At 41.9% G+C, this 15,069-nt stretch overlaps 2 protein-coding genes across 2 annotated transcripts; one reads left to right on the top strand and one right to left on the bottom strand.

The window, feature by feature from the left end:
- Positions 1–973: 973 nt before the first annotated feature.
- On the bottom strand, positions 974–6,425 carry LOC310663381 (olfactory receptor 5G9-like; the record flags this gene model as incomplete). Its single annotated transcript, XM_083411194.1, has 2 exons — positions 974–1,644; positions 5,826–6,425. 2 exons carry the CDS (start codon positions 6,423–6,425, stop codon positions 1,282–1,284), a joined length of 963 nt encoding a protein of 320 aa, XP_083267320.1. The 3' UTR covers positions 974–1,281.
- A 4,589-nt stretch (positions 6,426–11,014) lies between these two features.
- LOC310662499 (olfactory receptor 14A16-like) lies at positions 11,015–13,218 on the top strand (the record flags this gene model as incomplete). Its single annotated transcript, XM_083409435.1, has 2 exons — positions 11,015–11,101; positions 12,253–13,218. The coding sequence occupies 2 exons, from the start codon at positions 11,015–11,017 to the stop codon at positions 13,216–13,218; spliced, it is 1,053 nt and encodes a 350-aa protein (XP_083265561.1).
- Positions 13,219–15,069: the final 1,851 nt, after the last annotated feature.

Below are 15,069 nucleotides of genomic sequence, written 5' to 3'. Positions count from 1 at the left end.
ACAAAAAGTAGCACAGGATACCATGCGCTCATTGTTGCACCTGACACCTGCTTGCTGCTCATTTAAACAGATGACACAATACAGCAACAGTGAGCAGAGCAATGCAAACACATATGTGCTACCAGCTGCAGTGCACGGTCTGACTTCTTGGGGCCTTCCCCAAGATGTTGCACAACTGGGGTTTATATTGTGGGCTACAGCTCCCTCCTTGCATAATTTATTCTCATATCACCAAGTTGGGCACTTTTGGGTGAAGACAGAGGGAAAGTAGGTGTTGAGCAGTTTCGCCTTCTCTCTATCACCCAATAGCATTTCTCTGTCTTCACCTTGCAAAGGATCTACCATTTGTTTGTTCTTCCTTTTGCTTTGAACATAGCCAAATAAACTTTTATTTTAAACTCTGTTGCAAGCCTGAGCTCATTTAGAACTTTGGCCCACTCGACTTCCCTGCAGACGTTGGCTATTTGTATATACCCTTCCTTTGTGATTTCCTCTTTCTTCCATTTCTTATACATGGCCTTATTAAATCTCAGTTAAACTGTATGCTCCTCATGCAGCCACACAACTTTCTTTAGATGCCTTCCTCTTTTCTTTCTCGTTGAAATTGTCTGCATTTGCACCTTCAGCATTTGTCATTGTCTTTCAAATCCTTTCTGATGCTTTCTAGCCAACCAGGTGAATGTGTTCCGGTGTGTTGGGGGGAATGCTCTGTTTAAAAAAAAAAAACTGAATTCATTGGATATTACACAATAGTTGGGATTTCGTTGAGAGGGCACGTCGTTGATACACAGATCATAAGAAATGATACACAGAAACTGTGCACTTAGTGCGCTTTTAATTATGACTCTTTCTATCCATCTAAATACAGTGGTACCTCGGGCTGAGAACTTAATTCGTTCTGGAGGTCCATTCTTAACCTGAAACTGTTCTTAACCTGAGGTACCACTTTAGCTAATGGGGCCTCCTGCTGCTGGCGCCGCCACCGCACGATTTCTGTTCTCATCCTGAAGCAAAGTTCTTAACCCGAGGTACTATTTCTGGGTTAGCGGAGTCTGTAACCTGAAACCTGAAGCGTCTGTAACCCAAGGTACCACTGTATGTCAATAAAGGAGAGTTGGCATTGCCATTGTTGCATGGAAATAACAAAAAGGCCCTGCTTCATTCCATGTACTCCTGAAATAAAGTTATACTCAGTACTTGTTTGCAATGCTTAGTAGTCCTTGAAAGTCAAATGATGTGCAAATCCCACAAAGGGGCTTCACCCATAAGAGTTCAGCACCCTCACATCACTGCATTACTTTTACATTTGCTGACAATCCTCTTCCAAGCTTCCTTCACTTCTTTGTTCCTCAGACTGTATATAAGGGGATTGACCAGAGGTGTCAGGACAGTGTAAAATACAGAAAAAAACTTATTCAGCTCCTTTAGTATTTTTGTTTTTGGTAGCACATAGACAATAATGATTGTTCCATAGAAAATGGACACGACAACCAAATGAGAAGAGCAGGTGGAAAAAGCCTTCTGCCTACCAGTTGCTGAGGGAATTCTCAAAACGGCATTAATGATGTAAACATATGATGTAATGGTTAAGATAAATGACGGAAGTGTGCAGAAGGATGCCATGATGGTCAATGCAAGTTGAACCTTGTAGGTGTTAGTGCAGGACAGTTGAATGATAGGAAGGAAATCACAAAAGAAATGTTCTATTTCACTGCGGCCACAGAATGTTAGCTCAGATACAAAAACGATCAATACAGTGTTTTCTATGAAACCACACAGCCAAGATGCAGCTACCAGTTGAAGGCAAACCTTGTTGTTCATTATTCTTGTATAATGCAGGGGTTTACATATTGCAGCATAGCGATCGTAAGACATCGCCGAAAGAAGGTAGCATTCGGATGCTGCTAAGGACGCTGCAAGCCACAACTGCATAAGGCAGCCATGGACAGGGACTATCCTTTTCCCAGTCAATAAACTATTCAACATTCTGGGCAGTATTGTTGAGGTATAGCAGGCCTCCAAAGAAGACAAATTCCCCAGAAAGAAGTACATGGGAGTATGAAGGCGCTGATCGGTCACAATTAGGACAATGATAAGGATGTTCCCAGTCATAGTCAAAGCGTAAATGATTAGAAAGAGAAGGAAAAGAAGAATTTGCAGGTGCTGGAGATCCCCAAATCCAAGGAGGATGAATTGAGTTGTCATAGTTCGATTCACCCACTCTGATTCTACCATGGTTTTTTGTTTTTTTTCCTAGAGGCAAATAAAATAAAAGACATGCAATGATGCTTATATTGCAATTCTGGTGAATAGAGCATATGGTTCTAGGATAGATCATATAGTTTTCTCTGTGGAGGCCCTGTTTCTCATTCCAGTTCTGTAAATTAATGTGGGGTGGGGGAGGAAGAAGGTCAGGCCAGAGTTTTCAGTTCATTAAAGAGGCATGTTGAATATGATCTATTTAGATATTTCAGCACTGTCACAGTATGGTGAATTATGATGCTCACCTGAAATAACAGCAATAGAAATTACCTGTATTCCTTAGTCAGAAAATCTAAAGCTTGGGACTTGTACTTATATAGCAGTTAAATCTCTGTTGTTATTGCAAAAGGACTTGATTATCTTCTCAGATCTGGCAGTCACCATTCCCATTGTTCCTGATCTGTGTTCCAAATCTACTGTTTAAGAGGAAAATAAATATTTTTGTCCTAATTGAACTCTTGAGGCAGTACTGCTGCTCCGAGTTCCAACAAATCTGTTTTACCCTTTAAGGAATATGCACCCCCAGTGCAATTCATTAAAAAACTAGTGCTGTGTGAAAAATGTCTTCTGTGTTTTCCTCCTACCCATTCTCCACAAGAAAATAAATCACACTCAGAAATTGTCAAAGAGAGAAAAATGTCGGTGAAATTCCCAAGAGTGGGTTGAAGATTTTATGTTGCACTTACTTTTGTGAATTTCCTATCTTTTGTTCTACAGATCATTTCTCTGGTAATCTGCACTCTGTTCTGTAAAACAGATATAGATAAAATTTCTAACTGGTGATGTATATACTGTATTGTTGTGCAGTGTTGTATATTGTGGTGTATGGTGGATTGTCGTGAAAGTTAATGTTGTTTGTCAAATAAGGTATTTTTGAAAAAATAAAATAGAAGACAAAGGATTAAGGGCCTTGGTGTGAGATGGGAAATGGGTGGGCCCCCTCCCTCCCTCAAAAGATAAAGCCAGAGTTTGAAGTAGAGTTTTGTGGTGATCTGGATCGGAAGCAAGGCAGCAAGCTGAAGAGGTCCAGAATGTAGATGCAAAGAGGAAAGTGCCTCAGAAGGGTGAGCTAACTGGGGCTGAGAAGCTACAACTCATTGATTTTTCCACTCTCTGGGAGCCTGCTGTGGAAGAAGGGGTGCAGCAGGAGGAATTGGAGGTACTGTATGTGTGAACATGCTGGAGGAGCAGCCAGCAGCTGAAGAAATGGTGGCTTATTTACGGTAAATAAACCATATTTCATAAAGATACCCCAGTCTCTTCTGTGCCTTACTTCCAAAGGAAACACGAACCCTTGGTAAGCACCTGAAACCATTGGAATCTTGCACCAATTGGAGATGGTGGTAGACTGCAACAATACTTTGCTTTAACTTTTGTTTCATTATGTAAATCACTTTCGGTCACTTTTTTTGGGAAAAACCAAACAAAAAGATTGATTAGTGCTTATTATTAAGATTATTATATGTGGACAATGCTCTGGAAATGATGCTTCATCACACATAATGTCAGAGACTTCTGGGTGGAAGTTGTGTTGTTCCCAGGGAATTGTGGGTAGAATGAAAAGTTCCACTACTTTGAAGTACGGTGTAGCTTTCTTCAAAAATACATCACCAGTTGTTATGCTGCTGCAGCCTAGTATGAGCCTGGATCCTTTGGGAATTTTCACTCCTGTCAGGGACTGGGTAGATGAGGGAAAATGGTGGAGACCATTGTCCCAGGCATCGCCTAGAGAGGAGGAAGAGGCAGATAGCATAGACCTCCAGGAGTGGTTTGGCACAGGGCATACCTCAGAGGGAGATGAGGGCAAAAGTTGGGAAATAATAGGAGAGGAGGAGGAGGAAGTGGAGAGCATTCAACTGGCAGAGCCTGAGCAGCACTTGAATGAGAATAGAGAACAGAGAGCTCAGAGGCAACTGTCACGTACCAGCCACCGTTGGAGGCAGGAGGAGGAGTCAGATGAATAGCGATGAATAGGGGAATAACGTAGAAGGGGTGGAGTTTCACTCGGGGCAACATTAGGCATCACGGAGCATCTTCAGTTTGCCTCTGTAACTTGTATTAATAAACAGAACACTGCTTTCCTGGGAATCGGCTGCAGCTGCCAACAGCACCCTGACAATGCCCTCTGCATCCAATTCTAAAAAAATTATGGTGAATGGTTCTATGGAGCCCAAAGCTGAGTTTTTACATTACAATTCAAAAATGCAAGTTCTTTGTTGTACTCACACAGTTTCTGGTTGGACACTGATTAATTATAGCTCAGTTTCCTAGTAGCTTTAGCCAAAAGACTGCAGTAATAGTAGGGTTGCCATACACCATTTTTGCCAATTTCCCTTGAGGATAGCTTAAAAACTGCATTCTTTTGTGATTTTGCCAAAAAAGCAACCCTAAGTAATAGCCAAAGATGAATACAAAATAAATCATCCAACCACAGCAAGTTTCAAAATAGAATCCACTTAATAGAGACAACCTGATGAAAACAAAAGACCACAAAAGTACAGGGTGGGGATTTTGACTCCTTGCTCATTTTGTTATGTGCTGTCAAACCATAGGAACAAAATTGCTGGTAAAATCTGCTGCCATCTGCTGGATGTGAATTTTGAGTCATCCTGAATCACTACAATAGTACCTCGGGTTAAGAACTTAATTCGTTCCGGAGGTCCGTTCTTAACCTGAAACTGTTCTTAACCTGAAGCACCACTTTAGCTAATGGGGCCTCCCACTGCTGCCACACCGCCGGAGCACGATTTCTGTTCTCATCCTGAAGCAAAGTTCTTAACCCAAGGTAATATTTCTGGGTTAGCGGAGTCTGTAACCGGAAGCATCCGTAACCTGAAGCGTATGTAACCCGAGGTACGACTGTACTTCATTAAAAAGTTCCATGCATGTCTCACAACATTACATCTTAATGCTATTGAACATTTGCATCTTAACCACATTACACAGTGCCCTCTGAAGCCATTTTAACAGGAGACACTTAGATATTTGTGTCTCCCACATCTGTGAATGCAAATCCACATTACAACAAACCATGTGCCTTACACAAGGAGCTTCCATGTGTACAGTAATGTCCCCACTTCAGAAGTAGCAACTAAACATGGGAGCTACCAAAAAAATGCCATGGAGGTGAGGTAAAGGTGTGGGCTTGCAGTACTGTTGTATCTATGTTGCTTCCTCACAGTAGCAAAGCTTGAAGAAGCCTACAATGTGAAGTAATTTGCCCACTTTCTGATAGCTCTCCCCAGGGCCATCTTCACCTCTTTGTTCCTCAGGCTGTATATATAAGGATTGACCAGAGGTGTCAAGATGGTGTAAAAGACAGAGAAACCTTTATTCAGCTCTCTTAATTCAGTTGTGTCTGGCAAAAGATACACAATGATGAGGCTGCCATAGAAAATAGTCACCACAATGAGGTGAGAAGAGCAAGTAGAGAAGGCCTTTTGCCTCCCTGCAGTAGATGGGATTCCAAGAACGGTAGTGATGATGTACACATATGATGTTATTGTTAAAACGAATGGTGGCAAGGTGCAGAGTGAGGACAGGACAATTGATAAAAGCTCTACTTGGTGTGCATCACTGCAGGTCAGTTTCGTCATGGGGATGAAATCACAAAAGAAATGCTCAATGACATTGTGGCCACAGAAGGTTAACTGTGCCATAAAAATTAACAAGATTGAATTTATCACAAAACCTCCAAACCAAGGCCCAGCTACCAGCTGGAGGCAAAGCTTGAAATTCATCAGGACTGAGTAATGCAGGGGTCGACATATGGCCACATAGCGATCATAAGACATTGCTGCCAGGAGATAGCACTCTGTTGCAGCTAAAAACCCAAAAGCCCAAAATTGCACAATGCAGCCCCAGACAGAAACACTTTGGTTCTCAGTTAAGAAACTGGCCAGCATTCTGGGGAGGATGGTTGAGCTGTAGCAGGTCTCCAAGCAAGACAAATTGCCCAGGAAAAAGTACATTGGTGTGTGGAGGTGCTGATCAGTCACAACTAGTGCAAGTATGATCAGGTTCCCAGCCACGGTCATGATGTAGACTGTTAGAAACACAACAAAGAGAAGAATCTGGAGGTCCCGGACTTCTCCAAATCCAAGTAGAATGAATTCTGTGATGATGGTTTGATTTACCCATTCTAGTCTTTGCATAGTTTTCATCTAGTGGAGTGGGAAGATAACAATTAATGCAATTACTATTAGTTTTTAAAAAAAAAAACACAGTTTCAGTAACATCCAACTAAGCTTTAAGCTCTTCAGTTATGTGTAAAAAGGTAAAGGGACCCCTGACCATTAGGTCCAGTCGTGACCAACACTGGGGTTGTGGCGCTCATCTCGCTTTATTGGCCGAGGGAGCTGGCGTACAGCTTCCAGGTCATGTGGCCAGCATGACTAAGCCGCTTCTGGCGAACCAGAGCAGCGCACGGAAATGTTGTTTACCTTACCGCTGGAGTGGTAGCTATTTATCTACTTGCACTTTGACGTGCTTTCGAACTGCTAGGTGAGCAGGAGCAGGGACCAAGCAACGGGAGCTCACCCAGGCGCAGGGATTTGAACTGCCGATCTTCTGATCAACAAGTCCCAGGCTCTGTGGTTTAACCCACAGCACCACCCGCGTCCTCAGTTGTGTGTAGGCTGTATCAATTGGTTCCATTTTATGGACAGGACTCTTTCCATTCATGGAAAAGTCCTTGATCTAGTGAAAGCCTCTCAAGGATGGGTCATGATTTTCACTGATGCCCTTATCTCCCTGTTGACCCTTTGGTTTCCATGCTGCTTCAGAGGGTGCACCAATTCTTGGGATCAGGTTTTCAGAGGAGAATGGGCAAGAATCACAATAGATAATTGATTTAAGTAGCTTTAAACACATTTAATTTCAGCAGTTTGTGCTCACTGTACACGATCTGTTTAAATTTTATATAAATTGTTTATTTAGAACATATGGGGTTAATAAATATTCTAGTTTGGTATCTAAAAAGAAAAGAAGGAGAAGAAAAAACCTTCCATCTTCTGAATTTCATTGTCATCCAACCAAGGAATGGATTTATTTATTTTTTAGATTTTCAAATGTTATGCTAAAGAATCAAGTAGGTAGCCATGTTGGTCTGATGCAGTCTCTCTCTCTCTCTCTCATATATATATATATATATATATATATATATATATATATATAAAGTCCAGTAGCACCTTAGAGACCTAACAAACTAAGTTTGTTCTTGGTACAAGTTGTCATTCTGAAGAAAGCTTATACCAGCCTTTCTTAACCTGTGGGTCCCCAGATGTTGTTGGACTACAACTCCCATCACCCCTAGCTAGCAAGGCCAGAGCTCAGGGATGATGGGAGTTGTAGTCCAACAACATTTGGGGACCCACAGGTTGAGAAACACTGGCTTATACCAAGAACAAACTTAGTTGGTCTCTATGGTGCTACTGGATATATATATATGCGCTAAAGAATGTGCAGTATATTTTCCAAACAAAGCATCAATATATAGTTGCTCAATGGATACATGCAGGGTCTCCACCCTTTTCTAATTCCTGCAAGTTGCAAAGAGATCTATGAACAACAACAAACAATTCTATTTGTCTGGGAGTGGGCCCCATTGAATCCAACAGAATTTCTTCTGAGTTGGCATGATTAGGATTATGCTGTAAGACATATTGTTTTCCTTAAAAAAATAAAAATAAAATAATTGACAGTTTTCTGACATGCTTTCTAGATCTGTCAAAACAAATAATAAACCAGGGAGGCAAGCTGAAAGTAATTGATGAATACAAAATAAAATTTAAAATATCAATAAATACAAAATAAAATTGAAAAGATTAAAAGGATTTTTAGAAAATGGTAGCTGTCTCTTCTGCCATTGCTGAAGAGCATGGGAAAGTATTGCTCACCTGAATTCCAATTTGCTAGAAATCTTTGAAGTTTAACTTCTGGCCTTCAAAACCAGTTGCTTTAAATATTGAGATGAAGCTACTTCAGTCATGCTCATGGATCAGCTACAATGAGAAAGGTTCATTTGCGCCTGAATGTTCAAAGTACAATTGCTTAAGAAGAGTGGGAAAGCAGCAAATACCCATATCCTAATTAGACTCTTGGGAAATCTTTGAGTTTAGTTTCCAAATCAGTTTTGTGCATCTCTTTGAAGAACATCTACCTCAGATGAATACATTCAAAATGGGAAGGCTTCCCATCCTTTCCTCCCCTCCCTGAATTAAGCCTTTTGAATAAAGATTTTATTAGACATTACAGATTAGAATCTGCCTAATTCAAAATCTTTAGTAAATTTGAAGTGTTTCCTCTTCAGACTAACTACCTGAGAGATTTCAAAGGAAGCCCTAATAGTGTTGTTAACTATCACAAAATTTGTAATCTTATCCAATGTACATATTTTATAAATATATGAAACCCTTTCTTTCAGCAGCAAGTACAAAACGGAACAAATCAAATTGCAGGCCCACTTCCTCCCCATCTCCGCTCAGGTGAGCCACCAATAAAGGAGACCACACAGCTGAATGGGATCAAATCAGGCCACAAATTTATTGACTACAGATGAAGTGGTTTGGCATAGGCATTGGGTGAGCATTTATTTCCAGGCTGCCTTCCAGAAATGACATCAGGGTCAACCCAACAGCAGGAATTCCCACGGGGTCATAGCTTCTAGGAGTGCTGAGGGCCAAGCCCCCCAACTGGGCAAGTGGACAGAAGCAACTCCATCACAGATCCCTTTAATGGGATATCCTACTTCTGAAAGGAAAGGTGAGGGTACAAAACACACACCCCCCCCACACACACACACATACACAAAAGCTAATGTTAGTAAAGGTAAAGGGACCCCTGACCGTTAGGTCCAGTCGTGACCGACTCTGGGGTTGCTGCGCTCATCTCATTTTATTGGCTGAGGGAGCCAGCATACAGCTTCCTGGTCATGTGGCCAGCATGACTAAGCCACTTCTGGTGAACCAGAGCAGTGCACGGAAACGCTGTTTGACTTCCCGCTGGAGCGGTACCTAGTTATCTACTTGCACTTTGACATGCTTTCGAACTGCTAGGTTGGCAGGAGCAGGGACCGAGCAACGGGAGCTCACGCCGTCACAGGGATTCGAACTGTCGACCTTCTGATCAGCAAGTCCTAGGCTCTGTGGTTTAACCCACAGCGCCAACTGTGTCCCTGTAAAGGCTAATGTTACCCAATGCTTAAACCACCAAAGTTGTGATGATTGCTACCGGGTAGACAAAACCTCCAGGTCATAGCCAATTTGCCTGATAGGCAAATTCCTACCCAGCCCCACAAATATGGCAACCAACGCAACAATAGCAAGGTCAATTCAATGAGTAAACGCAAAAATTACTGGAGTGGGTGGGTGGGTTGATTTGACGAAGAAGTGCTGGGCATCGGGGGCTGGCATGGGCTGTTTCAAATCCCCTGGGAGCAGACCTGAAAGAAGCCTGATGGTTCCCTCAAGCCCCAGCCCTCCGGGCCAGCTTGCCATTGGCAATTCAGCAGGCTGATGCAGAGCAGGATTTCAGAGACTCACACTCCAGCAGGGATCAGACCCTGGTGCCCAGCCCTGCATCGTCAGAGGAAAGGGAGGCACTGGCCGTCCCGCAAAGCTGCTGCACCTCTAAAAGTGTAGCTATTGCTCTTTTTAGACACACTATAAAATTGAATAAGGATAAACCTTTGAATTGAGTCAGTTTACAAAAACTTCAAGCCATCACAATCAAGTGACATAAGTCAGTGGTTTTCAACCTTTTTGAGTCCATGGCTCCCTTGACCAACTACATTCTTTCTGCAACACCCCTGTGGGACTCAGAAGCCCACCCCTTGCCTGCAGAGCTGGCAGCCTCTCACCCTTTCTTGAACACCCTCCATTGTGGAGTGTTCCCTCAGCCTCCTCTCCCGTCTCCTTGGGGGTCCTCTGGGCAGCCACTGTTGCCACCCCTGGTCTCTGAGCTGCCCCCCCCGCCCCAAAGAGAGGTGCCTCCTCACACTGTCCCACAGGGGTTTGTCCATTCCCAACAGCAAGGGCTGGCAGACTGGCTGGCTGGGCTCCCTCACCCTCTTGCTTGCTTATTCTGGGACCACATCAGCTCCTGGCAACCAGCACCCCTGGCCAGCCCCAAAGGCACAATTTCCCCACAGAGCTTGTCGTCAAGATTGCTGCAACAAACAGCTGTGCAAGCCTTTTGGAGGCAGAGATGCGAGAGGACATCAGAGGAGGGAGGAAAGGAGAGAGGGACAGAGGCCAGTGTTGCCTGCGGCACCCCTGACTATAATTCAAGGCACCCCAAGATGCCATGGCACACTGGTTGAAAACCACTGATTAAGTGAATATTCACTCAACAGCCATTCATGTGGTATCTGAAATGAAGCTGCATGCTTCGGACGTCTATAACCATATATCATATGGAAATCAAACAGCAAAATACACGTACACGTACTACCCCCACACCTACAGAATCTTCTCTTCACAGCTTGAGTTGCCTCTTGGGAGTGAAGCTCCTGAAGAACTATAAGAGGCAAATATTGATAAAGTTCTTTGCCACATTGTCTTTCAACATCTGCCAATTAATATATGACCAACAGAACACACATAATCACTTCTAAATATTTATTTCAACGCTTGATTAGACCCATGGGAGTGAATGAACCAAATATAAACTTCATTGCCATGTCTCTTTCATTTCTGTCAATGCAAAGAGCAATTAGACAGATCATCTTTGAAACAGATAGAGTGAGAAAAACATGATAAATGGAGGAAATAGCAGCTCACATTTGGTGGATGGCTACACCAATGAACTGCATGATCAGCGATGGAGAGAGAGAAATAAAGTAAGATTAGGTAACCCAGAATCTACCCATGCACAGCTAGGTAAGTTCATGTGGTATTTTCAGTCACCTTATTTGTTTTACCAATTTGATTGATTGTATCAGAAGTTCATTATACTTTGGATACTCTGAAGAAATATATTCAGGGGTTAGGTGTGCATAAAGCCACCATCTAAACTGGGGCTTTGATAAAGAAAATATTTCTACCAGTGCACACTCATTTCTTAAAAAACATTGAAGAAAACAGGACAGTGGCAGCAATTCAGTAATTCTTCTTTGTCCATGTCAGAACTACAAGGAATAGACTGATCAGGCTCACAGGGTTTAGTTGGATTGTGATGGGATCTGATGGGATGGGATCTGATGTTGTTGCTTCTGGAATTAAAAAGTGGCAGTGGTGCCATCAGCGTAGGACTTTGAGACAAAACTTCAGGCTTCCATGCAGCAGAATGAACAAAAGGGCCTTCAGACCAAGTGGTGCTGAATGCATCACTTTTGGGTGATATATTATACATTTACCATCTAAAGAGCTGCACCTCATAAGAACATTGAATAAAATATTAAATTACCTAGCTGCAAGGAAAGTGATACATGAATTACAGTCGTGTTCAACTCTGCTTTTCATTCTGAGAATGAATTGTTTCAGAACAGTGCTCTGCAGTCAGATGTGACAACCAAATCATAGCTCTGTCAACGCAGAGTAGTGCTGTAGTGAGAAATGTTGGCAACCTTTTCAAAACTTGTGTAGCATATCTTAAAATTCCACAAATAATTTGTTTGGAAGGGAAAACATAATTTCATTCTGAATTCTGCTAGAGGAGAGTTTTCCATAGGCATGTATCAACTACCAACTTGTATAAGAAAGCACTGCCTCTGTTGGGAATAGCGCAGAAAGAACAGCCACTTAGGATCTAGTTCACTCTGCAATGCTCACACCCACCTGGCTAATTTCTGGGCAAGAATTGCAAAATAGGTATCCCCAGGTCTAATGATAGTTTCTTGACCATGCAGGGGACTTCCTTCTTCTCTAAGGCACTAAATTCTCAGCAAGAACCTAATATCCTAATTCAATCCACTTGAGCATTTGGGCATGTTTCCATCAGCACGTTTTCCATCTTCTCTTTTTCTAAAATGGATATGTCTTCTTTTCACAGCCACTGAAGAAGCTGACAATGCATAACCAATCATCAAGAGTGACTGAATTTGTTCTGCATGCATTCTCTGATGATCAGAAGTTGCAGACATTTCATTTCACTACTTTCCTAGCCATTTATTTGATGGCCGCCATTGAAAACCTTTTTATCATCACAGTCACCATTTCCAGTCATCACCTTCACAAACCCATGTACTTCTTTCTCTCCAATCTGGCATTACAAGACCTTGGTTCCATATCTGTCACAGTTCCCAAATCCATGGCAAATTCCCTGATGAAGACCAATACCATTTCTTACAATGGATGCATCTGTCAAGTTTTCTTCCTTGTCTTTTTCACTGCATCTCACATCTTCCTCCTTGGCATCATGGCGTATGATCGCTATGTTGCCATCTGTAATCCACTGCAATACGAGACTGTGATGAATGGGACAGCATGCATCCAAATGGCAATCAGTGTATGGAGCATCGGGCTTCTTTATTCCACAATATACACTGGAAGTACATTCACAATAGAGTTCTGTACCAATGATATCAATCAATTCTTCTGTGAAATTCCACAGCTATTCAAAATTGCTTGCTCTGACTCATATATCATTGCATTTTTGGCTGTCTGGATTGGAACTTTTGTGGCTTTTATTTACCTTACATTAATAGTTTTTTCTTATGTTCAGATTTTCAGGGTGGTTTTAAAAATTCCTTCTGCTGAGGGGAAGAAAAAAGCCTTCTCAACTTGCTTGCCACACCTTGTTGTAATATCCTTATATTTTATAAGTGGTTCTTTTGCCTATCTAAAGCCAACATCGAGGTCCCTATCAACCATGGATCTTGTAGCTTCATTGTTCTATTGTGTGTTGCCACCTCTTATGAACCCATTAATCTATTGCTTTAGGAATAAGGAACTAAAAATGGCATTCTGGAAGTTGACTGCCAATCTTTCCACTCAGTTCTTACCCAGTTGTCATTGACTAGTGGACAGGTCTTAGTATCTGCAAAGTTCCCGCAATTTTATTGAATTTTTTCTAAAATTGTAATTATTATTATTATTATTATTATTATTATTATTATTATTATTAGCTGGAAACCATTTCTCCTCTACATATAAAAAGATTTTGGAACTTGTCACTTGTCTGAAATCTTGCAAGTAAATCTTCAGACTTCTTTCTTAGAAATTGTTTCACTTGATTAAATTTGTGGAGGTGAAAGAACTATATAGGGAGTCAGTCCAAATCACTTCAGCCAATGGAAAGAAGAATAAATGTGACAACGTCCCAAACAAATGTGGAGAGAGGAACATGTCATAAATGGAGAAAATGACAAATCCCATTGGATCGCTAGAAACCAACAGAACAATCAGAGATGTAAAAGGAACAAATATAATGAATTAATCTACAAACCATGGCCCTTACTAACCCTTCTTTAATTGTTGTTATTGTTTAGTCGTTTAGTCATGTCTGACTCTTTGTGACCCCATGGACCAGAGCACGCCAGGCACTCCTGTATTCCACTGCCTCCTGCAGTTTGGTCAAACTCATGCTGCTAGCTTTGAGAACACTGTCCAACCACCTCGTCCTCTGTCGTCCCCTTCTCCTTTCCCAACATCAGGGTCTTTTCCAGGGAGTCTTCTCTTCTCATGAGGTGGCCAAAGTATTGGAGCCTCAGCTTCACGATCTGTCTTTCCAGTGAGCACTCAGGGCTGATTTCCTTCAGAATGGATAGGTTTGGTCTTTTTGCAGTCCATGGGACTCTCAAGAGTCTCCTCCCGCACCATAATTCAAAAGCATCAATTTTTCGGTGATCAGCCTTCTTTATGGTCCAGCTCTCAGTTCCATACATCACTATTGGGAACACCATAGCTTTGACTATACGAACGTTTGTCGGCAAGGTGATGTCTCTGCTTTTTAAGATGCTGTCTAGGTTTGTCCTCCTTCTTTAATAGTTGCTCTTATGTCAGATCTTAAGGATAGTTCAAAGAATTCCTTCTGCACATAGGTGAGCACAATCAGTGTGTGGACTGCAGAGCTCTATTCCCCAGCATACATGGGAAATTGTCTGAAAAAAGTTCTGCGTCAATAATAGTCTATGGAATTCCACAGTTATTATTATGTGTTGTCTGAATTGCTGGGTCTGTGGAATGTTCTTGTTCTAATCATTTTTCCTTCTGTTTAGATTTTACAGGTCATTTTATGAATCCATTCTGCCCAGAGAAAGCAAAATGCCATTGAAAATTGCTTGCCACACCTTATTGTAATATACTTATATTTCATAAGTGGTTCATTTGCCTAGCCCACATCTGGGTCTTTATAAAAAATGGCTCTCATGATTTCTGTGTCCTATTGCATGTTTCCACCAGTAATGAACCTATTGATCATTAAGAATAAGGAACTGAAAATGGCATTCTGGAATTTGATGGCTAGTCTTTCCCCCAAATTCTTAGCCAGCTATTACTCAGCAAGCCTCCTTATTTGATCCCATTTTGGCAAAGGGACACGCACTTAACCTATATCTAACCTCAGATATGACTTGAGGGGTAGAAATCTTGCTCAGCCACAAGGGGGTCTTCAAGGGTGCCTGCAAAGCATTATGAAAGGTAATGCTGCCAGATAATCAAAAGCCCATTTCAAGTTGTGCATGATACCATGTTGAAAAGGGAGTCTGCAAGACCCTTGCAGGCAAAAAAGGGTCACCAGATGCCATTGAGATTGGACAGATGAGAAGATGTTTGACAGATGGGAAGCTCTGTCCACCTTCCACCTGTAAGACTTGGCGCATGATAGGAGAGGGAGATAGCATTTCTGGCCTACCATCCAGATCACCTT

Source organism: Podarcis tiliguerta, assembly GCF_965153285.1.
Source record: "Podarcis tiliguerta genome assembly, chromosome: 13".
Classification (NCBI taxonomy): Eukaryota; Metazoa; Chordata; class Lepidosauria; order Squamata; family Lacertidae; genus Podarcis; species Podarcis tiliguerta.
Note: the sequence above shows the minus strand (reverse complement) of the source record. Positions and strands in the feature narration are given on the sequence as shown.